Source organism: Chamaea fasciata, unplaced genomic scaffold, assembly GCF_029207755.1.
Source record: "Chamaea fasciata isolate MVZ Bird 193981 ecotype frontalis unplaced genomic scaffold, bChaFas1.0.hap1 SCAF_4, whole genome shotgun sequence".
Lineage (NCBI taxonomy): Eukaryota > Metazoa > Chordata > Aves > Passeriformes > Sylviidae > Chamaea > Chamaea fasciata.
The window spans coordinates 74,982,355-75,008,226 of record NW_027094089.1 but is presented as its reverse complement, the minus strand read 5'-3'; the positions used below and the strand labels follow the sequence as shown (position 1 = coordinate 75,008,226).

The window sequence follows — 25,872 nt, the reverse complement described above, 5'->3', positions numbered from 1 at the left end:
TTTAAGTAATCTTTTTTGTTTTTTCTTTTTAAAGCTGACAGTAAAGTTAACTGTCTCATTCACTGTTTCCTCATCACATACTGCCCTTAGTGATGTACAAGGGAGAGGAGGTAGTTAATGAGGTCACTTATGTGTAGAATAAGGAGGGATGAAGTGAAGTTGTCGGTAATCATATGTTGAGGTGTCCAACAGCCAGTTTTGCTACTGTGCATATAACATTTGCTATGCTTATAACTTCACAATGTTGCTTAGATGTTGGCTCTTTTTCATTAAAAAGTCTCTGACCAAAGTGATAGCAGTGCTTGAGGTTCACCATTGTTGGTCCTCCACTTGTCCCAGCATACCACCTCTTCATCCTGCCCTTCCTGGATTCTGCCAAGAGAAGTGACTGCAGGCTTCTGTAGTTGGGTTAATGATCCAGCCCTGGCCAGGTGAAGAAGGAGCTGTGGAGATGCTGACACCTATGCAAGTGTTTCACAGTTTATGGATGGGTGGTAAAAGGGCACCTGAAGACAGTGAGAGAGGCTGTTTGTATCTGCTTTTAGATAAATGACCTGTGCACTGCAAGGAATGTGGGGCTAATGTGACAAAGTAAATGTCTGTGTTGAATTGGCTGGAATGCCAAGCTGAGACAGGGTCTGTAACGAGTAAAAACTAGTGATATGTTATGTCTGAAGTCCATGTGATCTTAGATTCATTTAGGGCTGAGAGTGCAAAACATCTCTGCTTTTAGTGGATTGGTTGCCTCTTGGCCACAAGCCTTAAATAAGCAAAACTTGTCCTCTTTTCCAATCCTCTGCTTTGCCTTTTTCACAGTCTCAATGCACAAAACAGTGAAATGTCCCAACAGCTGTTGTACTGGTGTCTGAGATCGGAAACCTTGTGTGGGATCAATCCTCGTGGTATGTCTATGGCTGGTGACTATTTTCCTGCCTCATCCTCAAAGGGTCTCACCACTGTGCAAGGAGCCACGGATTGGCTCGTCCTCCTGTAAAAAATATGCTGGGGCTGTACTCTCCTCAGCCCATGTTATAAATTATAAACTGCTCTGGGAAGTGGAAAATAGAGTAATTCTGATTTGTGTTCTTTTAGAGCCCTGTTCTTTAGACCAAAATACACAGGATAAGTCTGGCCCTTCCCTCTATTCACTTTTCATAGCCTCCTTTGTTTTTAATTTATATATCTTTTTATTCTGAATTCCTCCCATCCCCAAAATAGAACAGACATCAGCCTGCAAGCAAAGATTGCCAGGCATTGGTCTTGTGGATTATAGTGGCTTTTTGGCCTGGTTGAAGACTGAGCCCCACCCTACGTAGGCTTGGATTAAAAATAGTCTTCCTTTTCATCAGGCTGAAAACTGTACACAACACATCTATGTCTTGGTTTCTGGGGTATTGGCAGCCACAGGAAGCCCTTCAGCTATAAAATACCTCAGAAAAATCTGTTTGCTGCTAATTAATCCAAAAGTACTAAGGTGACCACTGTTGGAAGGGTATAGAGCCACATGTCTGACTGTCAGCCACATAGTTATCATAGATGTTGATCAAAGTTTAGCTATGCTTCTTGAAGGACCTGAAAAAATGGAAAACTTTAGTCCACAGCCTATGCTTTAGGCTGCCACCTTAAGAATGTCTCAGCTCAGGTGCTGCAGGGTTGTTCAGTGGCCAGGAGACTGCCCCACAGCCTCCTGCTCTGTCCTGTCTGTCCAGACCCCAGCTGCACACTTCTCCCTCTTTGTATAAAACAGAAAAAACATTGAGGGCAGGAGGCTGGCTGGTGTCTGGTGTGGTGATCTCACTCCCCCACTGCCTCTTGGAAAAGCCAGGCCTCAAACCCTCAAACCTAAAAGCTTCTTAGGCAAGTCTGAGTGGTTGGCCATGACATAGCAGAGGGAAGATCTGAGTGTCTCCTTGCCTTTGGCATCTGTTCTCTGCCTCATGAACCTCAAGTGTTGACTTCTTGTGCTGTTTAATTTGTTTTCCACTGTCCTTGGCCATGCTTGGTGGCGCAGCAAGTCCTTTTGCAGGGTGGTAGGAAATGCTGCTGGCAGGCTCCACCCCACTCCGTGGGGAAAGGCAGGATGCAGCTGACCCAGGATCTGGAAGCAGGCAGTGCTGCCTGGCAATTCCTCCAGCTTAGCCACAGCCTTTATGGTTGTTTAGGGCAGGGTTGGGAGTAAATGAGCAGGGGAGTGTGAAGGGTGGAGGGCAGGGAGACTCTGCCCAGTGCCCGTTCCATGGCTGTTAATGACTAGCATGCTCTGCGCACCTGGTTTACATGACCTTGGTGATCAAAGGTCTTCAGTAATCAGAGAAAATGCTGCCCTCTCCTCAGTTTTTGTAGATTCTGCCTTGGCCTGTTCTGTTTCTGTGAATTCCATTCTGGAGCAGACTGTAGAAACCTTAAAAATCTGAAATATTGTATTGTCTCATAAAACTTTTGCAAACAGATAATGAAACTGTCTGTAGAAGGACATTAGAAGGATTTTATTTCCCCCAAAGCCTAGGGATGAGCTTTTAGTCTTTGTCTAACCCAGCTGCATGTTTTTTACTTTGAGAGTCAAGGGGCTATTTATTTGTATCTCAAATTCTTAAAATGGAAAAATTGACTCATACAGTTAGGTCTTTACTAGAAGCCTTTTTTTTTTTTTTTTTTTTTTTTTTTTTTTTTTTTTTTTTTTTTTCCTAGAGGAAACCAAATTTTTCTTGAAAATATGCGAGCCAGGGTCTTTTAAAAATTGTATAAATACAGGAACTTACACAAGGCAAAATGAGTTGCTGCCCACTGCAGGGGCAGGTCAAGACAAGGAAAAATATGCAAAACACCAGCTTGGGGAAAAGCCTAAAGAAGAAGATCTGATAATCTGGTAGATGAGACAGGCTGAGTAACATTAGAAATGGTGCTAGCTTATATCAGTGTGTCCCATACCAGCTGCAGAATGAGTCTGTGGCTCAGAAGGATGCTGTAGGTAATCCTGCCCCTGGCCTATGTCCTGTTAGTGCAGCTTCTGCTGGAGTTTTGTGTGCTAGAACTGCTTCTTCTGCCTTGTGTCCAAATGATGGGGAGACTGTCTTGCTTGGGGGAAAATAGAAAGAATTGATTGCAGAGTTCTGGGGACATCCTCTTGGATTGTACTACTGAAATTGTTGTCTCTTTTAGGAGGTGGGGAAGGAAACTTTAGAAAGATCCCCTCTGTTTTCCCTTGCTTTTTTTTTTTCTTTCTTTTTTTTTTTTTTTTTTTTCCCCTGAAGGTGGACATATGAAAAGTATTTCTATACTAGAGAGCAAATAGGAAGGCATGTGATTCTGCATTATATCTATGTGGCTTATTTTTTGCCAATATATTAGATTAAATTAGGGGCTCTCCAGAGCTGTACGCACAAGATGTTTGAAATTCAGATTGAAGACCCTGGATAACAGAAGCTTGTATCCTGCCTGGATTAGATGGAAGGTGATGTGCAGTGAGTTGTTCCTGAAACAAGTTTGCACAGCCACTTATGTGCCACTTTAGTGTTCTTCCTTGCCTGTTGTGTTATCTGAAAACTATAGCTGCAGTCCATTTTTTCTGTGTGCTCATTCCTTCAAAGTACCTTTTTTGATCAGATTTGGGGTTTTTTGATATTTGTATTGATCTTTGCCTCAGTGATGTTGTTGGTGCATGTAGTACTGTCCCAGCCCTGGTTGCAGAAGCTCACGTACCAGGTCTTCTGCTCCATGGATTCTGCTCAAAATAACAGGGAAGGGGGTATTGCTGATCTGCCTTTTCTGCTCTCTCTTCTGTACTATAAGGTTGAAGAGTGTCTTGCTCTACTTTCACAAACAGTAAGACTGAACTTGTTGCCTTTGACTCTGCCCTGCTGGGGAAGGTCAGGAACTGGAGGAGGTCCCATGGGTTTTCACAGTCTCTGTCCCTGTTTTCATGGAAGATCTCTGTGCAGCCCTTCTCAGCAGATGAAACTGCTGGGCAAGCACCAAAGTTCTCAGTCTGTCCAGTGCAGTGCTAGCCAAGTGGAAACTTGAATTCAAGCTACCCATCCCTGTAATTGGTATTCATATTTTGTGAAGCAGTGCTTCAGCTGGGTCTGAAAGATCATAAATTCTGGGTCCTTGTTTATGCTACCATCACAGTCTTGTGCTCCTTCCTGCTAATCAGCCAGGAAGGAGCCAGGTTTGTGGAGTGTTGTTTGGGTTTGGAACAGGGCTGTGGTTTTGGGATTCCAGGATGCTGAGTCTTGTCCCAAGGACTGACTTGGATGCTCTCCTGCCTTGGAGCCTCTGCAGCAAGATGTTAGCGAGCAGGCTGATATTCCAGCCCATCCCTGTTTTCCTTGGGCTAAACCAGTGTTTGCCTTCTGCTATAACTGTTGAGCAGCTGCAGTGCTGTGGTGATATATACACATATATATTCTGCTATAAATCCTGTAGTTAAACATTTCCTTGACCCAGCAAAGAACAAGGTGCTTGTCTCCAGCTGGTCACAGAAATAAAGGAAGTAGGTTCTGAAACAACGTTACAATTAAGTTGTTTTTTCCTGAATTTTGCACAAAATGTTTTGCCTCCAAGAATGGATTGTGAGGAATTTATTTTAGGGAGTACATAGGGTGTTGTGGGTGTATATAAAGGTGTCCTGTTGTGATTAGTATTGGGCAGGCATTCAGGTAGAAAGTTGGCCCTTGCTTTTAAGAACCCTTTCTGAGATAGCAACATTCTGAAGGTCAGTAGAGAACAGTAGAGAAATGGAAATACATTTGTGGAAGCATTCATGTTTCTCAGTGCTCCTGGTAATAATGGGTGTCACCATTGACCTTGTTTCAGGGAGATGAGGCACACTCTTTCAAGGAGTGAAAAAAGTTAAAGTTATTGTATACATCCCTTTACATAGAATTTTATAGACCTTCTTGTATCCTTCCCCCATGTCCTTGGTAACTAGCTGTCACCCGGTAGTAATTGGTCAATTTTGGACAAGGGATCTACGTGCAAGAGAGGATTGTTTGTAAGATGTTTTAATTCTTTGCCTAGAGGTCGGGATTGTTGGAACAGGGGCAAGAAGACAGTCTTAACCTGTAGAATTCTTTTGCTGGGAAATAAGTTGTTTTTCGCCACTACAGGCCCCTGTTTTCATGAAGTGCTGTTAGGTTTCTCACAGCTATGTTGGTCTAATTCGGGATTCAGCCTGTAAGGCCTATCCAGACCTACTGTCAGCCACCACTAACAAGCAAGTTTCCAAATCCTCACTTAGATAGAATTCATTTTTCCATAAGGAGAGAGGAGAAACTGGGCCTTCTGAAGACTGAAAATATTTTGAATAAGCAGCCTGATTGCCTGACCTAAACTTTAGCCTGTTCCTTTCTGCGCTGTTTGGCTGAGGCCGGGACTAAGCTTTCCTTGGGGACATGGATGGGAGGTTCCTGTGCAATCCTGCTCCCGCCCTTCTTTTGCCCACCCCTTTGTAATGTTCTCATTGATTTGATTTCCAGCTGGGCTCTTGCCACTGTATTATATAAACCAAATGCTCAAGCAAAGGCAGCATAGTCAGACTTCTTGCTGAAAACTTGAAAAACTGACGTTGCTTCTGCCCAGCTCAGAAGCCCCTGGAAGTTACTGAGTCTGTGCTGGATGGATGGTAATGGCAGTGCCCAGCCTACATTAGTTAGATCCATCACTAATGGCAACAACTTTTATTCCTTCCTCCCCTTTCTCTAAGTAGTATATACACTTGTTCTGGGTTATGTGGGGTTGTTTTAGTTGGTCCCTTTGCTCCCTGTGTTCTGAAGGTCTCCGTGAAGTGTTTTGAAAGTAATGAAATGGGGGTAAGATTCGGCCCTGTACAGTCCTTGAAACCTGCTGATAGGCACGAGCCTCACAGCCAGTACCAGTCAATGATTCACTTTAGCAATTAAAGCTCTGTCCATTGGTTTGATACGAACTTGGCACACAGCAAGGCATTGCACTTTGTTTAGTGCATTGCCCTTTCAGGTGTAACACTCCTAGCTGATAGTCTTGCTCAGCATTTTGACCTTTTTGGTGTAATCCATGTTGAACTTTGTGGTGTCGTTGCTCCCAGCAATAGATCTACCTCTTCTACCTGAGCTCCAAAGTTGCTTCATGCCTTCTATGAAATACCATGCCTTGTTTGGCTTTGTGTTGGATTTGTAGATGTTTTGCTTTTGGTTTTGTTTTGTTGACTTCTAGGATGAGGGTTTCTTCAATACTAATTCATAAAGCATTAAAACTCAACAGCAACAACATACTAGAGGATATAGGAATTCTCCTGTCAAAGCAAAGACCGGCTTCACAGCACAGAGATCAGTCTGCTACTAGTAGCTGTTTTTTATGGTCTGGAAAATGTGAGATGGCTTCCTAATTAGCAGTGTAATGAGCTGTGTGGTGAAGATTGCAGTCTAGGGACCTGGAGGCTATGGGTGACAACTTAGAGTGTGTGTGTGAGTTGTAATCCAGCTCTACCCCACCTTTCTACATATTTGAAAAGAGTGCTGTAGTTGTGGAAGCCCGGGAATTACCCTGTCCAGCAGGTCCATCCTACAGGAGATTTTCTGTTGGAATCTGAGATAAAGAGAGCAGTTGGAAGGAATCCAACAAGTGCATGAGCTAAATACCAGAAAAAGCTTCAACGTCCCTTGAGATGAGATTTTGGACTGGTTCAACGCAGATGAATTTGCAGGCCGCCTTGCACAATATGATGAGCCACGTGCCTCTGGCCAGGATGTCCGGATGAGATACCAGTCCTTTCCTGGTGATCCTCCCTGGCTGGGCTGGGTCTGTGTGCTGCTGCCCAGGCTGGTCAGTACCTGAAACCTTTCTGATAGTGGGAGCTCACCTGCAGGTGGGTTGTGTGGGACCGAGGAGCCGCCCAGTGGCAATCTCCCACAGCCTCCCACTGGCCAGGAGTGGGTGCAGCAAACTGGTCTGCACAGTGGTCAGCAGTTGGCCAAATGTCCATTTGGTGGCTGGAATGGGCTGTGACTCCAGAGGTGTAATCTCTTCTTGCATATAGGTGGAAGGTATTAAGCAGTCCCTGACCTCTGGTTCTGCATAATTGCCAGTCTTGCTACAGTACAGGGATATATTTTTCAAATGACATCTTTTTTTACTGTTGTAATTTTATTTTGAAGATTACACTTTATTTTATTAGTAATTTTATAGGGTGCTCCTGTAGGCAAGTCCCTGGTGGTGTTTGGCATTAGAGAGAGCTCTTGTTTTCAGCTGACTTTTTTAAGTCGAAATGAGGTGCAATGTTTGGCTTTGGTAGTAGTATTTATTTATGTTTTAGTATTTAGAAGGTGAATCTTTTCAGGGCAGAAATCTGGCCCAAGTAGCTGAAAACTTTGCAAAGGTGTTGCTGCTGCTTAGGCTGCAGAGTATTTATCACTGATAGAAAGTTAAAAGGCTTATGACAGACTTGTATGAAAATATGAACCGCTTCTAAACAAATCTGTACTCCTGTAATTTGCATTGTGCAGCCATTTGCATTACAATTGTTTTTTTGGTGCTTCTTAAAACTTTCTTGAGTGTATGTCAAAGGACCTTAGTTCAAAGAACTACATTCCTATTAAATGGCAACTTTTCCTTATTAATACATTCTATGAGGATGCAGTCCATATGAATGACGTACATACTTTTCAATTGTAGATGTGTCTAAACTGAGTTTTGCCAAAAATGGGTCAGAATAGTTTCGATGTTCAGAAATATTGTGTGAACCATCACTTGTGTTCTGCAATAGTGCAGTTCTACTGTAAAATACTATTTTCTGAAGTAGTGACTGAAGGTGGGTAGTCATCTAGAGCATGTCCTCCAATAGAGCAGGGGATTGCCTATGTCTTGTCAAGGACAGGCTTGGGTGATGAACAGAGCTGGCAGCTGAGAAGAAAGATGTAAAGGTATGTTTGTGCCTTGAAGACCCTCCTACCAGACCCAGTCCCACTCTTTTTTCAGTGTCCTGGTCTGTGGGTTGGCTGAGCTCGTTCTAACTGGGATGCTGTGCTAACAGTGGGCCCTCTGCCCACTGCCTCATCTTCCTTGTGCTGATGTCCATTGACCCTCCAGCCAGCCAGGATGGGAGGACTTGAAATGCTGAGGAGAAGGAAAGGGACAGGGTGGCCTTTGGATGATGTCAGCCCTGCTGGGGTGCAGTTTTACTGTATCAGGGCAGTTCCTCTTCCCATGCTTCGGTGACAGCCATGAGGCTTCATCTGATGCTGTTGTAATCACCCAAAGTGTTTTCTTTGGGGTGTGATTGTTGCAAGGTGCGCTTCATGATTGGTTAGGTGGAGCTGCAAAACTGGCTTAAAAATATTCCCTACTCCAAGTTCCTTCCAGTGGCTTCTCCTTTGGCTCAAATATGTAGCAGAAAGGATGGGAAAGTGCCTCAGAAGTGGTGATGCCCTGCTCAGGCCTGCAGGACTGGCTGGAGAGATCCTGGAGGCACTGCAGACTCCTGCAGTGTTTTCAGTGCTGGCTTCTGCCCTGGGAAGTGCAGCTCATCTGGCAACTGCTTTTCCAGTGGCTGTGCAGAAAGGGTTTCCAGGTAATCTCTTAATTTCTCTCTCCTTTTACAAAAAAACCCCCATCCAACCCTAGACTCCCCATTGCCCATAATCTCCAGAGAATACCTTGGTCACTTTTTTCCCCACTTACCCCCTTTCCACGCCCACCTTTTTTGTCTTTTGAATTTAATAAAGTGGGTGACTCAGTACTAAATATAAAGCCTCCTGCTTCCGGCATCATCTGCCTGTGGCTCATTTCCTGAAGTTGACATCAGTTGAAGCCTCCCAATTTCCTTATGAAATAGCAAGACATGAAATGTCCTTGGCGCGGTGATCTGGGCATACTTGTGGACTTCTTTGGTGACTGCTTGGCTCCCTGATCTAAGCCATGAATAATTAGCTGGTTAATTGCTAAGCTGAGGACTGGTGGAGCACAGGGTAAATCGGGCAAGTCCTCAGATTTGTTTTGCACTGCAAAATCATACTCAAGTTTGCAGGCGTTTTTTAAATAAAGACCAACTTTCAGTCCCTCCTGCACATGCAAGGTTTTTATTAAATAAGCATGAGCCTGACTAATGTCTTGGTTTCTTCCAGATGACAGGCTCGCTGACAGAGCAGCTCAAGAAGCTTTTACGGGGGAAATCTAGCATAGATGGTCCTGTTTTTTCTTTAAAAAGACTGATAAACTGAGGAGTTAAGGTCAAATGCTTGCTCCTCGGTTGTTACATCTTTCCATAGCTGTTTACATTGATTGGATTTACACTGCCATTGATTGGCACTGAGGGAGAAAGCAAAAAGTGCATAAATTCAATTTGTATCAAAAAGCACAGGTGAGTCTTTCTATCTGTTCATAATTTCATTAAAATCCTTACATTTAAAAGAGAATGTGGACAGAAGTGAAGGAGGGGAACATCTTGCACATGGTAAATGGTCATTGATGTCAGTCCAAAAAGGGGTGGTGGCTGGCCATTCAGCTGTGCTCTCTAAAACTCTGGATCATAGACCATGGCGTTTTTTCTCTGGTGAAGTAGACTATTTAAGTTACCTGGTTTTGTCTTTCAGTTAGATACTCTTTTGAACTTTTCCCCCTTCTCTCTCTCTCCCTCTCTTTGTTTTAGTTTTTTAATTTTTTTTTTTTTTGTAAGGAGACGAGATGTTCCTGAAAACATTTGATTTGCAGCACCAGGGCAGGCAGAGGCAGGAGACTGAGCCAGTTTTGCTGCTCCTGAAGGCTTGCCAAGGTCTGCTGATGCTCTCTTGGCTCTGGGACCTCCCAAGGCTGCTGTGGCCCAGCCCTCTTGCCATGGAGGTTTCTCTAGCATGGAGATGCTGGAATGGACCTGCATGTCCTATACCCCCATGGCTGGTTGACAGTGGGAGCTGGCTGTGTACCAGCAAACAGATATTATAGGCAGGAGTTAGAAGTGCCAGCAGTTAAAACCCATCCCAAAAATCACTGAGACAGCATGCCCATGTTCATCACCATGGATTTCATCGGTTATCTCAAACAGCTTCCAATATTAGCATGGTACTTCTTGGCCTTAGTGAGGAAAACACTACTTCTGGAGTGGGCAGGAAAACTTGGTGTCTGGAAGCAGATGGTTGTCCTCTTCTGGACTCACTGGGGAGGGCATTAGGGCTGCACAGCCCACTGTAGCCAAAGGCCAGTGCACTGGATGAGCTCCCTTCCTCCCCCAGAACTTTGCCGAAGGGTCTGTTCTTGGGGGATTGTGGTGAAGGACGACTCCTGAATATACCCTTTCTGCCACAGTGTCATGGGGAAGACAGCAGCTGCTGCTCCCACAGCCATCGTTGAGTACCTTCTGGAGGGCAGATAGGTATTAGTGGCCTCCCAGTGAAACTTGGCAGCTGTGGAGATGTGTCCCCTTGCGCAATGATGTGCTGGAGGAATCCTGCCAGTGCTGGAAGTTCTCTTTGTGCATAAACCTACATCACAATGTTCTGTGCCGGGGAGTGGATGTGTCACCTGAGCACCTCAGGCCCCTTCTTTCTTCCCTAAAAGGCTTTTCTTAAAGCAGGAAGAGGAGGAAAACACACTGGTACACAGGCTCTACCAAAAAAAAATTCCTATTTTGGAAGAGTGTGGGGAGTGGTGTGAGACCAGGCGTGTTGAGGAAGTCTGCTGGGAGTGCCCGGGGAACTGTGCGTTCGCTGCCTGCCATCACCACACCCTGGTGTGCCGAGTCTCGGGACATGACGTGGGGATGAGTGGTGCTGGCACCGCCGAGGTGCTATTTTAGGTTTGACTGTAATTGCAGGTTGGACCGCCAGGACTGGATTTTGAGTATTCACAGAGCAGAGTGCTCTTAAAGCTCTGGAAAAACTGGCTATCTCTGATCCTGTGCAAATGTGGAAGATGGGGCATTTCACGTGCACTGCGCGTGTATTGAGCTCCTTGTGGTGGAGCCACTGAGGACTTGTGCTACCTGGTGATGGGGCAAGGATGTCCTTTCCCTCTCATCAGATGGAATGATTATACCTTGAAGCCCTGTAGGATGCTTTACACTTACCTGAAAAAAGCAAAGTGAGTAAGCAGATGTCTGAAGACCCATGGGTTGGTGGCTTTTAGGCATCAGTGCTAGTCTGTCACCTGCACACCTGCAGGTGCTGAGTTGTTCTTCCAGGAACACAGATGACAGAGACAAGGAGAGGAGGCTTTTCCCCCTCCAAAAGCAGATATTGTTTGTACAATGGCTCTGCCACTGATACAAAGTCACAACCCAGTTTGAGAGCTGGGCTCTGGCATGCTCTCCCAGGACCTGTCAAGCCCCGAAGCCTCGCTAACGTTACAGGATGAATTTATGCTGTGCAATACGCTCACGTGTAGGATGGAAATTGGAGACGCTAAGCTTCATGAGATGAGTTTCTTCATTTTTGTTGCATGTTTGCCCCTAGACTTCACAGGCTGGATGCAGTCCCTGGTGATGGTCAGAGCAGCTGGTCAGGCTCCCTGCGACCAGAGACTGATTCGATGCTGAAGCTGCTTGCTGGTGCAAGTCAGAGCAGAGTTGAAGTTGCTCTTCCCTAAAGCCTGTCTGATGTGCACTCAGCCTGGTCTCCATGCACTGCAGAAGTGTTTTTTTCAATCCAGGGTCTTACCTTTTAAGTTGCAGCTGCAGTTCTGAGCATAAAACCCTCTATTTTGGTTTCCATGATGCTTACGATCCTGAGGAAGCTGGCAGGCTGTGGGTTCGGGGTTAGGTTTTTTGTTTTGCTTTTTGGGCTGTGTTTTATACCTCTTTTGAAACTTTACAGCTGGAAGTGAAATTTTCAGGTGATACCCAAGAAATGGTAGGAGGCAGTGACTCACTTTTTTAGCAGATGCAATTTTTAAAGAGAAACAACAAAAAAACCACCCAGTGACCATAATTTTTAGAACAGTCATGAGTTCTTCAAATTTTTTACTAATTCAGATATTGTGTTTATTAGTAAATGACATAATTTCCTTTTAGCTATGGAAATGCTCAAACATTATGGACTTAACAGGAATGGGAGTCTCTGAAATATATTATTATAATTTGGAAAGCTGACTTTTCTGGTGATTGATTCTGCTCCTGTGCATTGCATCAGCAACACACAGTACATGATGTTTCTGTTGCTTATGTCTTCCTGGCTAGCAGCAGATGTCTGTCCCTGTTTCATCTAGATAGAGCAGACAAGGATTAATTTCTGAGGTAATGCAATATATTACAGTATGAGCCAGCTCTGTAGTCTGTATTTAATTTAATCTAATCTATTCAGACAATTTTAGATTTTTTAAAAAAATTTTGATTTTTGAGGAACTATTTGCTGAGAACTAGCAAATCAAAATGCTTTCATTTGAAAGAGTAAAGTGCAGAAGAGTGTGGAGTTGGTTTTTTTTTTTTTTTTGTTCTGTTTTGTTTGCGGTTTGTGTTTTTGTTTTTCATTAATTAAAAAAGTATCTTGCTTACCTAAAAGCTCTGTATCTTACCGCTTCCTGACCCCAAGTGCCAAGCAATAAAAGACCAGGAGCTGTTTTGTTGGGAAGAATCCTTGCCGGGTGCCCGGCGCTCTCGGGATGCTCGGGCCGCTGTAGAGCATCCCTTGGCGGCATGACCGCATCCCTGGGAAGCGACCTCCCATCGCTGGGCGGGGAGCGAGGCAGGAAGGAATGCTGGCTGCCCAGCTCCGGGCTGGGGGCGTGGGAGACGCTTCGGCGCTCGGGCAGGGCGAGGGAGCGATTCGCTTTCCCTGGGAGGAGAGAGGAGGAGAGGTAAGGAAGGCTGAGGAGGGTGTCCCGGGCGGGCTGGCGTGTGGCGCTGCCCGGCGCTGCGGATGGCAAGCCCGTGCCGGAGCTCGTCCTGCAGCGACTTGTTTTGCTTTGCTTTTCTCTGCAAAAAAGTCCTGTGATTGCTGTAGTAGATATAGGAAAACAGCTGAGGGCAGAACGGATTTCAGGTTTTGATGTGTCTAAGTTTGGAATTTATCAGTGCACCTGTGAGGGCTGCCACCGACTGTGCATCACCGAGGGTTCAAGGTTTCAGGCGAGGCCTGAGGGTGTGTCCTCTCAGAACTCTGGGACGCAGTCTTGTTCAGTCTCAGTCTGCAGCAGGCTTTTACAGAGCAGAACTGCTTAAACTTGCGTGTTAAAGTGTTAAATGTTTAAACCTCTGCCTTGCAGAAAGTGCGAGGAGCTCTGAGTGCTTTTGGGAAATGGCTGTAGGCTGCTGGCTGTGGTGAACTTTCTGGGGTCTCTCACCTGGAGAGGTTGGGCTCTGAATGCCGCCATGTCATTCCAGCTGGAATGGCATGAGGCATTACAGCCTGGCAGGATTTAGTTTCCTAACAGAGGAGTTTATCTTGCTTGCTGTGGTTTCTTTCTATACCTGATGCTGGAAGCCAATGAAGAGCCTCTCTAAACACTTGAGTAGTTGCTACTGGCTTAAAACACTTGCATACCAGTACCTTCAAGTATTGAACTGAAATGCTGAATTTTTTGTGCTAAAAACTTCACTTGTCTGCAAACTTGCAAAACACTTCTAGTATAGCTTCTTCATGTCCTAATTTTGTTTGTACTGGATGTATTGCTCTGTGGTTTTGCTAAGTTATGTTTTATTAAACTGGTAATATACTTGCTCTTAGCTGAAAGGCTGAGAAGAGATATTATACGCTGCATTTATGCTGCAAAGCATCTGTCTCTAAAGAATGATTTCCACAGCTGGAGGACTCTCACACTCTCCTGAAATTCAAAGTAGTGGTGAGGTTGCATGCTCTTTACAGTGCATATGTCTGTTTAACCACAACATCTGTCCTAGGGGTATTGGGCACTGGCTGGGCTGCAAAACGGAGGGAGAAGGAGGAGGAGGAGGCAAGGCAGCTTGAAGGGACCTGACTAGAAGTTAGTGATGCATTTTCCTAACATTGATGCTGGGTGCATTTACCTAACCTTGAAACCTGCTAATTAGAGTGCATTTTGTGGAGGTTATTGATGCTTCTCCAAAATTCAAGCGTCACGAAGTAGAGCTTGCTTGATCCTGAACTGGTGACTGCTGTCTTTGGCTCCCTATCGCTCCTCCCCATATTAAGTTAAATTATAGAGAAGTGTGGGGAACACCCTGCAGTTAGACTAAATGTGATTTCACTGTCATTGCAACCTCCTGGGAGACAAAACCAACAGCTTTCCTTCACTTCTGACCATTTCGCGTTTATTTTTGAGGTTAATGTTTCTGATTTTGCGGAGAGTAGATGGGATCTACACCATCTATTCTACAGTAAATAAGTGGTGAATTTACAGAGATTTTTCCTACTTCATAAGCCACTAGGACAGCTATGCAGTGACACTGATTTATTGCAGCCTAATATTGCTTTCTTGCTCTGAAACAAATTAATTTGACTTCTTTCCCTTTTTCCTAAGTACTTTCTAAACAAGATTACAGGCAGCAGGGGAAGGATGGCAAATGGTTTTTCTTTTATGAGAAGCTTTTTCTAGTTGGAGATCTGTTACTGAAATGGGGTTTAAGACATTTTTGAAACATAATTACAAGACATAGGATACAGTTTGTAGTTTCTAGTGCTTTGTTTCTTATTTAAGAAGACATAAATTGACACGTTTCTCTGAATGTTTATCATCTGGGCAGCCAGAATTTCAACCTTGGCTGTGCCTTTCCGGACAGTTCTGTTTACCTTCAACTGATAAAACAGTTTGCAAACTGCTTGACCACAGCTGCACCTTCTAAAGGTTGAACAGTGCCCACCCTCACAAAATTAATAGCTGAAACTCCCTATTGTCCAGCTTGCCAGGGATCAGCACCATCATGCAGGGTGTTTGGCTTGCAGGAGCTTGTTTGCTGGTGTTGAATAAGCAGTGACTGTACTGTGATTTAATTTAGGGATCTGGTTGATTCCCTCTGCCTGGGCGGAGGGGAGGAAGTTTAACAGACTGAGTAATGCTTCTTGCTTTATCGTGGCACACTGGATATCAGTCCCTTTGCCTGCCAAAGGTGCTACCTGAGAGCAGAGCTGGAGGTACTGGGGGGATGAAGAGTTTTCTGGGTTCATGGGCTTTGCAGGGCTTTATCCAGCTGCTCCTGAACCAGGGTGTGGGCTCAGGTCTGCAGTCCACCTTGTAAGGGGCTGGGCTTCTTTGGGGCTGAATAGTGGGAAATCAAGAGACATACGCTTAAAGCATGTTGAAGGTAACTGCAGGTCTCAGCAAGCAGGTCCCAATCACTTCCGGGGAAGAAAATTTGCCCTGTTTAAGCCTTGTGACCCTCATTCCTCCTTGCTTATGCTGGCAGGGAACCCATTGTCTTTCACACTATTGCTCTGAGAGTCCCCTCATAAAATGAGGGATGCTGAGTTTTTGCAAGGGATGGTAAGAGATGGGTCCTTTCTTGAAGACTTCTATGGTTAAGGTACAGAATAAGCAGAAGGAAGTGTTAATGCTGCTCTTTTTTTAGGGAACTACTCAAGAATAAGAATTACTATCAACATAAGAATTTCCTGAGAGGCTTGCATGACTTTTCTGTGCCTGAGCCAGGAATTTAAATGAAGCCTTCTGAGTTTCAGTCCTGACTCCTGACCTCAGCCCCCCTCTCTTTTACCTTCTTGCACTTAAGTTTAAATAAGCTCTGAGTGTTATTTGCTTTTGCAGGTTCCAGGTAGATGAGTGTTCAGCTCTTCCTTTCCTGAGACATCTTGAAAGGATCACCTGTTCCATGTTGTACTGGCTAGGTAATGAAAATATTGTTGTTCTATTTCCACTGACATGAACAAACTATTTCAAAAGTTAGTTAAGCCAATCCAGTGGGTTGTGATTTCAGATGTTCTCTCCCTGGAGTAGCTGCTCTACTAAAACTGGAGGTGTGTCAAAATGCAACACTTAGTAGGAGTAGTTGTTGAAGAGGCTTTTATGGATTGATTCATAGGTGCCTTGAGCAAGCAGTATTTTATCTGTTTTCTACTGTGCCCTGTAGATTATAAGTACTCTGTAGATTTGTGCAATAGATTTTGGGCAGGGTCTCTGTGCTGTAGCTGTGAGCCTGCAGGATGGTGGAGGTGTGTGAGTGCAGTTGGTCTCCTCTGTGACCATCCATCCAATCCACTTGGCTCTGGTCTTGCATGACGGGAGCCTTCAAAGGGTCTGTAAGATCTGCAGAAAGCTTTTAGTGCTTCTTCTTTCTGTTAGAGTCCCAAAGCAGTTTTATGTTTCTGTTCAGCCTTCTTCTGGTAGGTGAGAGTAACCAAGCATCCATCCACTCTGCTTCAGGATTGCATCTTACCCCTTAATGTGCATCAGAGGCAGGCCTGGCTCAGAGGACAGGGATGTGTTGGGGGAAATTTCATTGAGGGCTGGGGAAGCTTTATTTTTTTCTTTCCATGGGCAATTGGAGTGGAAGCATTTGTGTTCTTCTGACTTGTGCTTCCCTCCAGCCTCTGGGCAATTTGGTATCACGTGGCCAAGCATCCTCAGCTGCTTGCTCTCTGTCTGTTTTCTCTATCTTTGAGACAGAGTGATTTGCGTACTTGAATCCCTTTGAATTTCTCTTCATATCCCCAGCTTTCAGTGTTCTGGATGCTGCCATGGAGGACGTGGCTCTCCTGGGCTTTTATGACGGGGCTGATTCCTGTTTGATGCTGTGAGCAAGTTTGGTGCTGGTTTTGGGTTTTCTCTGGGTGCCAGCTACAGTTCAGTTCCGTGTCAGAGTTCTGATCATGCTAATCATTAGACAGGCCTGACCACACCCCAGAGAGCTTCCCTGGCTGTGCAGGGCTGTCAAAGGCATGTAAATTGGTTGATGGGTCAGCAGTTGCTTTTTTACTAAAGATTTAAGATGATTGAAGCTAGTGAATCTGGTTCTGTCACGAAGGGAGAAAAGACACTGACCAGAATGCAAAAGGGGAAGGATCAGGCGGGTCAGTGGATGCTGGGGTAGTGTCTAAAGTGTGGACAGAAGGCATAGGAATAGTGATTTGCTGCCTTTGTTCCCATACTGTTGGAGTGGCCCTGTCTCTCTGCAGCCCAGATCCCTGCTGGGCATCTACCCAAGTGCTGCTCAGAAAAATACCGGGCATTATTGTAACAGGTCTAGCTAGGGGAAATTGAGCTTCTAACCTGGATTTGCTGGAGGAACATACTTGTCCAGAGGTGGATACCCCATTGAGACTTGCTTCCAAATCCATAGAGAACCTCTGGCAAGCTAAGAGCAGTGACTAACACCAACATGTGTGTCTGCTCCTGATGGATTTGGCAGATTTTCCCCTGCAGCAGTGGTGAGTTGTGCAACAACTGGAGCAAAGTTTCACAGTCCACTCCCAGGTGAACATAAGCATAGCAGGGAACTTGCCTCTCCCAGCATGACAGTTTCAGGATTCTGAAAGAATATAAAGCAAAACCTGCTGATGGGACTTCTGCTCTTTTGGAGGTGCTTCAGAAACAGCAGCTGGAGGTAATCTCAGTGTGGAATTGGGATGAAGTGACTTGAAGGGTGCCTGTGTGCTGGGAATCCCTATGTGCCGTCTTGTGTCCTTTCCCTGTGATGCAGCTGGTGGGCTACACAGCCAGCATGGATCAGTCAAAGGGTGTACTGTGTGTAGAGGCAGAAGCTTCAGGAAGCTGAAGGACTGGATGGTGTGAGGTGGTCAATTCAAATAGCCAGGCAAACTTGAAGTAATTCAAAATTAAAATTGAATTTATGTAGTTGGTCTTGGCCTGTTGAGGTTTTTTAGTGTTTTGCATGGTCAAAAAAAGCTGAAATAAGAGTGAAATAAAGCTAAATTTGAGTAATGGCTTTGCAGGTGTTAGAGTACAGGGTTGTTCAATAGTTAAAGCATTGCAGACCTGACAGCAGAGCTGTAGATTCACTGCTCTTGAGCCTGATGTGTTTGGGGCTGGGAAGACTTTGCTGAAGGGGCGATCCACAAATGAGAGATGCAGCTACTCAACCAAATCTGTCACCACAAAGCAATGCCTGCTCAAAGAATTGTGCCCCTTTCTTCCTGAGGCAGGGGAAACAGCTCCCTGAGTGGATAGGAACACCACAGTGTTTGCGAGCACGAGAACCACAACTGTGCAAAGAGCAACACCAAAGTGATTTCAGAATCTGCATCATCATGCTGAGGGTATGGGGTTAGATGCCACCATGGTGGAGCCTCTCTTGATGGGGTAGCATCTCCTGATCACTGCTCTTACCAGGGTGACATCTGTCACCAAACTGTGGTGAATGTCTGGTTTCAGCCAGTACCTTTGACCAGTGGCTGTCTGGAAGGTAATTGCCAATTAAAAGTTTATGTGCCTCCATCAGCTTGGTGTTGCTAATAACCACATGCAAGGTGCAGGTGCTGTCTTGTAGGAATTTGATGAGCAAAACGCTGTGGTGAACATTTGATGAGCACACAAACTGATTATGAGCAGGAGAGGATGGATTTTATGATTGGTTTTCATTTACAGGCCATCAATCCCTCAGCTTTCCTGTCTCCCTGTAAAGCATTGGAAACTATTTACCTCAGAAGACTCATCAGACCAAGTCTGGGCCCCATAGTGTCCTCCTGTCGCTGTCAAGTTTGGGACTGCTCTCTGTAAGATCCCAAAGGCTTTGCTTGGACTGGACCAGTAAAAACAGTCATCAGAGCTGATGATGGAGGTGGGAGTGGGTGTATCTGTGCCCTCTCCTGCCTGCAAACCTTTCCAAAAGCAGCATGAGCCCAGGCCTGTGCCTGTGGAGGAAGATTCCTGCAGTTTCAGATCACTGCAGCATCCTGTGCAGCTTCCAGTCACCTGGGAAGGGATGCAAAGAAAACTTCTGCTTGTATCCTTTGCCAGTGTCTCTTCCCTCACTGTGCTGAGGGTGGCTGCTCTGGACTGTTGTGGCTGTTCTGGAGCCTGCAGAGCCCTTTTGGGAGGGTCACAGTGCTGCTGCTGCTTTCAGAAGGGGCTGGGGAGGGTGAAGAGGGGAGTGCAGGCAGCCACCCCACTCTGGGATGCTGCTCTTTGCAGGGACCAGCTCTACCTGCAGAACAGGGAGGAAGAGGAGGATTAGTTGAGCCACAGGAAGCCTGGGGGCTGGATCCTGTGTCAGCTGAATCACTGTGTTTCTTCCAAATTGGCCAGGCAGCTGCTTCAGTGCCCAAGCCTGGGGGCTCTGGCACTTGCTGTGGTTTTTGAGGGGACAGAGTGCCTGGCTGTCCCATTGCTTATTCTGAAAGATATGTGCTGGGTCAGTGGTCACAGGGATGTGGGTTTGAGTATTTTTAATTAGCTAATGCTAACTGACTTGCCTTCTGATGTCAGGAGCTTTTGTCATGAAAAAGGAGCAAAACCACAGGTTCCTCAGAAATGGGGAATGCAAATGGGGTGAGTCACTGCTCCAGACTAGGTCTGGCTCACTTGTTGTGTTGGATTTTTCTTTCCTTTTTTTTTTTTTCCCTTTAAATTGGGTGGAAATAGGACATGCTAATACCTTTTTGACACTTGTTGACACTTTAATGTGTCTCTGCATTGGCATGTTTGAGTAAACAAGTTGATATTGTTAATCAGTCGTTGTAGAGATATTAAAGTAAGGCAGGCCTGGAAGGGATGAAGCACTCAGTTTTCAGAGTAATACAGAGCTGCTAAAAAAGTAAATTCTTCCATTTGGATCAGCAGCAAATTCCAGCTCTGTTTCTGTTGGAAGTGTTCAAGTGGCTGTCAGGAAATATTTGGTTGTTATGTGCTTTCAAATTTGAATTAATCTGCCAACTTTCAAGACGTACAAATGTCTGAATATCCCCCCTTCATCAGTTTTCTACCAATCCTCTATGTAGGATGCAGCTTCCAGGGCTTCCCCTCATGGGAAAGTGACTTGAGAAGATTTTTCTCTGTGCTTGAGCACTTTTAAGTTGCTGTCTGAGCAGTTAATCCACCCAAATATCCTGGTTGGCTTCTGGCACTTGTTCTGGAAGTGCTGAGTGCCTCAGCAGAGGCATCCCTCCAGTGTCAGCCCCTGCGGTGGCCTGTCCCCAGGTGGCTCACAGCTGTCAAAACACACGCTGAGACAGCTTTCCTTGACCTGTCCCTATTGCAAATAAACTAACCCCAGTTTGGTGACTGGAGTGTGTTTAGAACCTGTAAAATTTGTTTGCACAGGAACTTTATATTGCCTGTCTCAGGGAAGGGTTTGGTATTCTATAACCTGAGAAGTACTTAGAGCAGCTCTGATCTGTATCACAGGCAGTCTTCAGAGGACAGGAACAGGCTGCACTGTCTGCCAGCCACGCTCTTCTAGGTAGGCAGGTGCCTCTGTGCATCCACGTGTTACAGAGCTGCCCTTGCTTTTCTTCGGTGGAGTGAGGGATGAAGGCAGGATGAGGGATCTGGAGCAGTGATTGCTTCCTTGTACACTTTTTTTATCTGTGTATTGAGTGATGTGCTTTCCGCCACCAGACTGAAACTTTTCTCTAGTTCTCTCTTCGTCCCTCTAAAGTGAGTGTTTAAATGTGAGCTCGTCTCTGCCTGCCACACCCTGGTAGAGACTTTTTTGCAGCAGGAGTGAGTGTGACATGGTCAGGCCTGAGCAGTGTGGTATCCCCAGAGGGCTTCCCGTGAGGCAGCTGATGTGTGATCCCTGTGCCAGTGTGATAAAAGGGCCTTTTATGTCCCACAAGACAAAGCCTCTTGTTTAAAAATGCAACTGAATGAAAAACACAATTCTGAATGCCCTAGACTCAGCTATTAAAAACAAACAAACATAAAACCCCCCACACAAAAAGAAAAGCTCCCCTGCCCCCCAGCCCAGTGTCCCAATGATGGTGTAATACCTCTTCATTGCAGAAAAGCTCTGTACAATTGCTTTGGGAGCTTGTAACTTTGTGGCCCACTAACCTTTCTATAGACTGTGTTGTTTTAACACCCTTTCCCCTTCCCAGACAGCCCTGACAAGGTCAGGTGTCTGCTTTTTCTCTGTTGAATTCTCCCTCCCTCCCTCCCTCCCTCCCTCCCTCCCTCCCTCCCTCCCTCCCTCCCTCCCTCCCTCCCTTCCTCCCTCCCTCCTCTCAAGTAGAGAAACAGAAGGAAGAAGTGATATTATAGAAACTGAGAGGGAAACCTGTTTTATGGACCAAGCTGTACAGTCTCGGGACTGGAAGTAATTTTTTTTTAAGTCAAGACTCATACAAACAACTGTAGGGCATATCCAGAGCATAGTATTTCCCTGATAAAGTCAAACAGAACAGCATTTTTAAAAGCTCTCAGCTTATGGTAGTGTTTGCTGCTTCATTTGGTGTTAAAGATGTTAGAGATAGTAAAGATGTTAGAGATAGCAGCAAATTAAATTCTAATTAAGTGGTTAGATAATGATGCTTTGGGAATCTGTTTTTAAGGGAAATCCTCATGGTTTGAAAATGAATTGGTGCAAATGAGAATTAGGAAGAAGGCAGAACTTGTGGAGGAGCTTTGGCAGGGTTTTCAGTCTGTAGCTCAGCTTCCCCTTCCTGGCAGCTCATGCCACCTGCCTGCATAGCCAAATCTGGCTCTGCTCTTGGTAGCGTTCCCCAAGTGTGTTTGCCATTTGTGAAATCTATCTCCTGTATCATGCAACAAGCTTGCTTAGAGCTGATTTTCTTGTTAAGCAACTCCTTTATCCGCTGGAAATAGCCAGGTTCTGGTGGCACTGAAGCTTGGCTGAGGCACCCATGGGTGTGCTACAGGGAAGGGGCTGCTCCAGGAATGGAGATAGATCCCAGACTGGACATCAAGCAAGACAGTCAGTGCTGCACACAGCATTCCTGCATCTTGCAGGGACTTGCATGGTGGCATTACCTTGGTCAAATAGCCTAACTTGTAGTCTGTGAAACGGTAAAAATTTACTTTTATAAAAAGTGTTGGTGGTTTTTTTTTTTTTTTTACCTCTGTCAGTCTGATGCACTTTGGCTATGATTCCTTCCTCTGCCCCATTTTTCCAGCTTGAGCCCAATGAAGTTTGTTGTCTTGCTCTTGGTGGCTTTTACTGACTCTTCAACATCTTGTTGTGCCTGATAATGCTGGGAAGTGGGGTCTGAAGTGCTTTCCTTCATGTGTCTGCAGTGATGCAACTTCTTGTTGACTTCTTTCTGCTGCGAGCACCTGTCTGAACTGCTTTCCCAGGCTGCCACACCTTCCCATTGCTCTCATCTCTAACAGCTTCATTCTTTCCAGACCGAGTGAAGTGTTACAGAAAATGAATATTTACAGCTACAGGCAAACTTCTGTTCTTAAGTTAACAAGTGCTTGTGAAGGCAGCTGAGAGTCTCAGACAAAGGAGGGTTGCTAATCAGAGCACAGGCATTCGTTAAACTGAGTCTCTTGTTGCTTGAGCCTTGAGCCAGAGCCAGCCTATTCAGGATCCTGCCTTCTGACAGTCTGTAAACCTCAATCCACCCCTCATCCTTTTGCTTACAAAGGAGGAGGCAACTGTTTCTGTTCCCATAGGCAGAGGAGGAACTTTTTATTTCTTGACTTCAGGATTGTATTGAACAGTGTGGGAGCTGGAAAATCTTGGGATGCAAATCTCATTTGAAGTCGCACCAAGCCTTCCTAAATCCCTATTACAGACCCTGAGCTAGAGCTAGCATTGATGTTAGAATGTGCTTATCAGGGCCTGTGTTTCTGTTCCTTGTTGCATCAATCACTGCTCTCTCATGGTCGTGTCAGCCAGAGTGCCACCAGGGCATCTGATGCCCTGTCATGAATGTCTGGGATGCAGATGTGTGTAGGTGTCTGACTTGCTCCCATCCCTGTGGTGATACCTCCTGTCCAGGGTGGCTGGGTGGCACCTAATCAGTGCTTGGAAAGGAGGATGATGGCAGATGGGTGGAGGAACTCTGTGCTTCATCCTCTGTGTTTCTTAAACACCAAGCAGATCTGATCCAAGTGGAGTTTCTGCAAACTCGGCGTTTCACTGTTTCTCATGCCTGCTGTTCTGTACTTGCTCATGGTTCTTCTGCCATTCAGGGAGACAGTGACTATGCAAACAGCCTGTTCCTTGCAGTTTTTTGGGAGTCTGACTCTGGGGAAACAAGCAGGTGTTGATTCAAACAGCTTTCTTGCAGAAGAGCAAACTATTTCCTTTTTGCAAACAGTACCAGGTATATTATTTCGTACCAAAGACCATCTTCACATACTGTTTAGAATCTTTTATTTGTATATTAAGTCTTTTATATGTGCTCTCCATTAATAGTTTAACTTTGGATTCTGATTTTGTTTGAAGTTGTGGAAAATCTCTGGAGATGTGAGTTCTGACCTACAGAATACATTGACAGCAGGTGCCTTAATGTGCAGAACAGCATAGTCATAAAATAATATACAAAACTAAATATTAACAAGGCTAATGGGCTTTTTGACTTGTTAAAGAGTGTGTTTCCCATCTCTGAGTCTGACACATCTGTTTTCTTAGTGGAAAGATAAATGTGGTTCCGGGAGCTGTGGTGACACTGGTACTGATTGTTGCTATGCTGCTGTTCGAAACTGCGTGTTGTTGAATGCAATCTGGTTTCAGCCAGTGTTCTTTTTCTCTCTTTAGGTACTCCTTAAATTCATGAGATGGCCAACACAATGCAAATCTCCAAAGATGAGCTGGAGGAACTCAAGGAGGCTTTTGCTAAAGTTGGTAAGTCACACCTTAGGAGGAGGGCACCTTGCTCCTGTCTGCTGCACATTTGAATTGGATTTATCCCACCCCTGTGATGAGCAGCAGTGCCAGCAGGATGTGTGCATTCTGCTGCTCTTGTGATTGTCTCTTGTGCCTTGGAAGCTTTGTTGCTTTTGGCTTGTCACTTTGGCCAAGGACCACAAAGGCAAGGACACGGGCAGTCTGGCTACCAGGGAGCACTGGCAGACAGCTTTGTGCCCTTGCTCCAGGGTGGGCTTTGTTGCTTCCTGATGGCAGAAGAACTATCCAAAGAGGTATTGCGTTGCTCTGACCTTGGCAGCACTTCAGGGCTTGCACAGTGTTTAGTTCTGGTGGCGCTGGCTTGGCAGATTGGCTGACCCATGTGCGTGGTCACTGTAGGTGCTGCTTTACTGGCTTGTGCAGGTGCATTTTTGGGCTTGTAAGCAAAACCGAATTTGTTTACCTGGCCATCATGGAGGGACTTGTGGTGATCACAGAATCACTAGGTTGGAAGAGACCTCCAAGATCATTGAGTCCAACCCATGCCCTAATACCTCAACTAGACTATGGCAATGAGTGCCACATCCAGTCTTTTTTTTAAACACATCCAGGGATGGTGACTCCACCACTTCCCCAGGCAGATCGTTCTAGTACTTTATTATTCTTTCCATGAAAAACTTTTTTCTCATATCCAACCTATATTTCCCTTGGTGCAGCTTGAGACTGTCCTCTCAGTCTGTCGGTTGTTGCCAGGAGGAAGAGACCAACCCCGTCTGACTACAACCACCTTTCAGGAGATTGTAGAGAGTGAGATCAATGCCCTGTGCTGAGCACACCTCCATTGCCCTCTGGTGGCTCCATCTCTGCTGATCTCCCTCACTCAGCCTGCTGTGCTCCAGCGGCTGCACAGCCTCCTCCAGGGACTGCTCCATCTTGCCTCCCAGCTTTCCCCCTGTGCTGGCATCACAGTAGCCTCTGACAGGCTGCTTCAGGAAGCTGAAATGGGAAAAACACTGACATAATGGAAAAAAAGTTGTTTTCTGTTGGTTTAGTTTCTTGATATGGCTTGCTGAAGGATCAGAGAACCAGCAGGGAGGGGTGGGATGGGCGCTGGAGCACAGCCCTGTGGACTGAGGTCAGTGTGTGCAGCTGGGGAACCGCACCCGGGACTGGCACTGGCCAGGATCAAGTTGCCCAAGTGGTGAGAAGCCAGCATTTTGTTTTCCTAACTGGACATGGGCATCACTGAGCACTGGTTATATATACAAAATCATAGTTGCCTCTTATCTGTATCAGGTGTTACCAGCCTCTAAGGCAGGGAGGGTGGCTGTGAAAACTCTCACTTGCTCAGAATTTCCAGTCTGCAGAGGGAAATGTGAATTTCAGAGGCAACTGATTCTCATGGAGCAGTATCCCCTATTGGAAATTAAAGCAAGTTGCATTTTAAGGAGTTCCCTCTCCTTTCTTGCTCCTCTCAAGACTTTTGTAGCAGGTAGAAGTGAGCTGCCACAGAGGCAGATGTTCCTTGGGAGGAAGCACAGTGTTTGTCTAATGTGCCTCTTAGTGCAGATCTCAATAAGGCTGGGATGTAGGCAGTCTGTTCTGTCCTTGGATACATTTAAAATTATTAACCTCTCTGGAATGTGGTGGCTTTTTGTCATTAGTGTGGGGGAAATTATCAAGATTAGGCTGGAAACATGGAGAAACACAAGTCAAACCCTGGTTTGTTGTAGGAAGCCAGCTCACCCTGCTCAGGATGTGGGTCCCTGTTTGGTTTTAAATTATAAAGGCAGTGTCAGAACTTAAATATTAATGAGAAATGTGCTAATTATCCTGGACATACCCACAAATGAGATAGGATCTGCTAGGTCTTTTCAACTGCCTTGTTTTGTGTGCTTTAGGCATGGTGGAGCCTGCAAGCATGTGGGACACACCTGTCAGGAGTGTCTTTAATGCTCTCATTCCCTTCATTCTTGCCTAAAGGAGCTGTGTTTGCCCTGGGATATAGAACTGGTCACTGGCTGGGTGACTGGCTTTCTTTGTGAACTTCTAATAGGATCTTCAGTGAATGTGAACAGAAGTTGGACTAAGACTGCTATGTAAAACGAAGCCTGTTTTTCATCTCCCAGCTATCTGGAAGGTTTGGAATGCAGCTGACAATCATGGTTATAGCAAAACTCAGCTGGTTGGTTGGCTTCTAGGATGTCATGAAGGAGATGCAGGGAGGAGGAAACGTTTCATGGGGTGATTTCTGCTTACCAAGT

The 25,872-nt window shown here is 45.5% G+C and overlaps 1 protein-coding gene across 3 annotated transcripts in view; it reads left to right on the top strand.

Annotated features, from left to right (window-relative positions):
- The window catches only part of PLS3 (plastin 3), a 51,408-nt gene that overhangs the window by 6,581 nt on the left and 18,955 nt on the right, over positions 1–25,872 (top strand). The window contains exons 1-2 of one of the 3 annotated variants that reach the window (XM_066182065.1): positions 12,709–12,759; positions 23,519–23,605. In XM_066182065.1, coding sequence (XP_066038162.1) covers positions 23,539–23,605 — 67 coding nt within the window. In that variant the 5' untranslated portion in view covers positions 12,709–12,759; positions 23,519–23,538. Of the gene's footprint in view, positions 1–12,708; positions 12,760–15,639; positions 15,720–23,518; positions 23,606–25,872 lie in introns of those variants that run through there. The other 2 variants (XM_066182064.1, XM_066182063.1) reach the window with 2 other exon arrangements.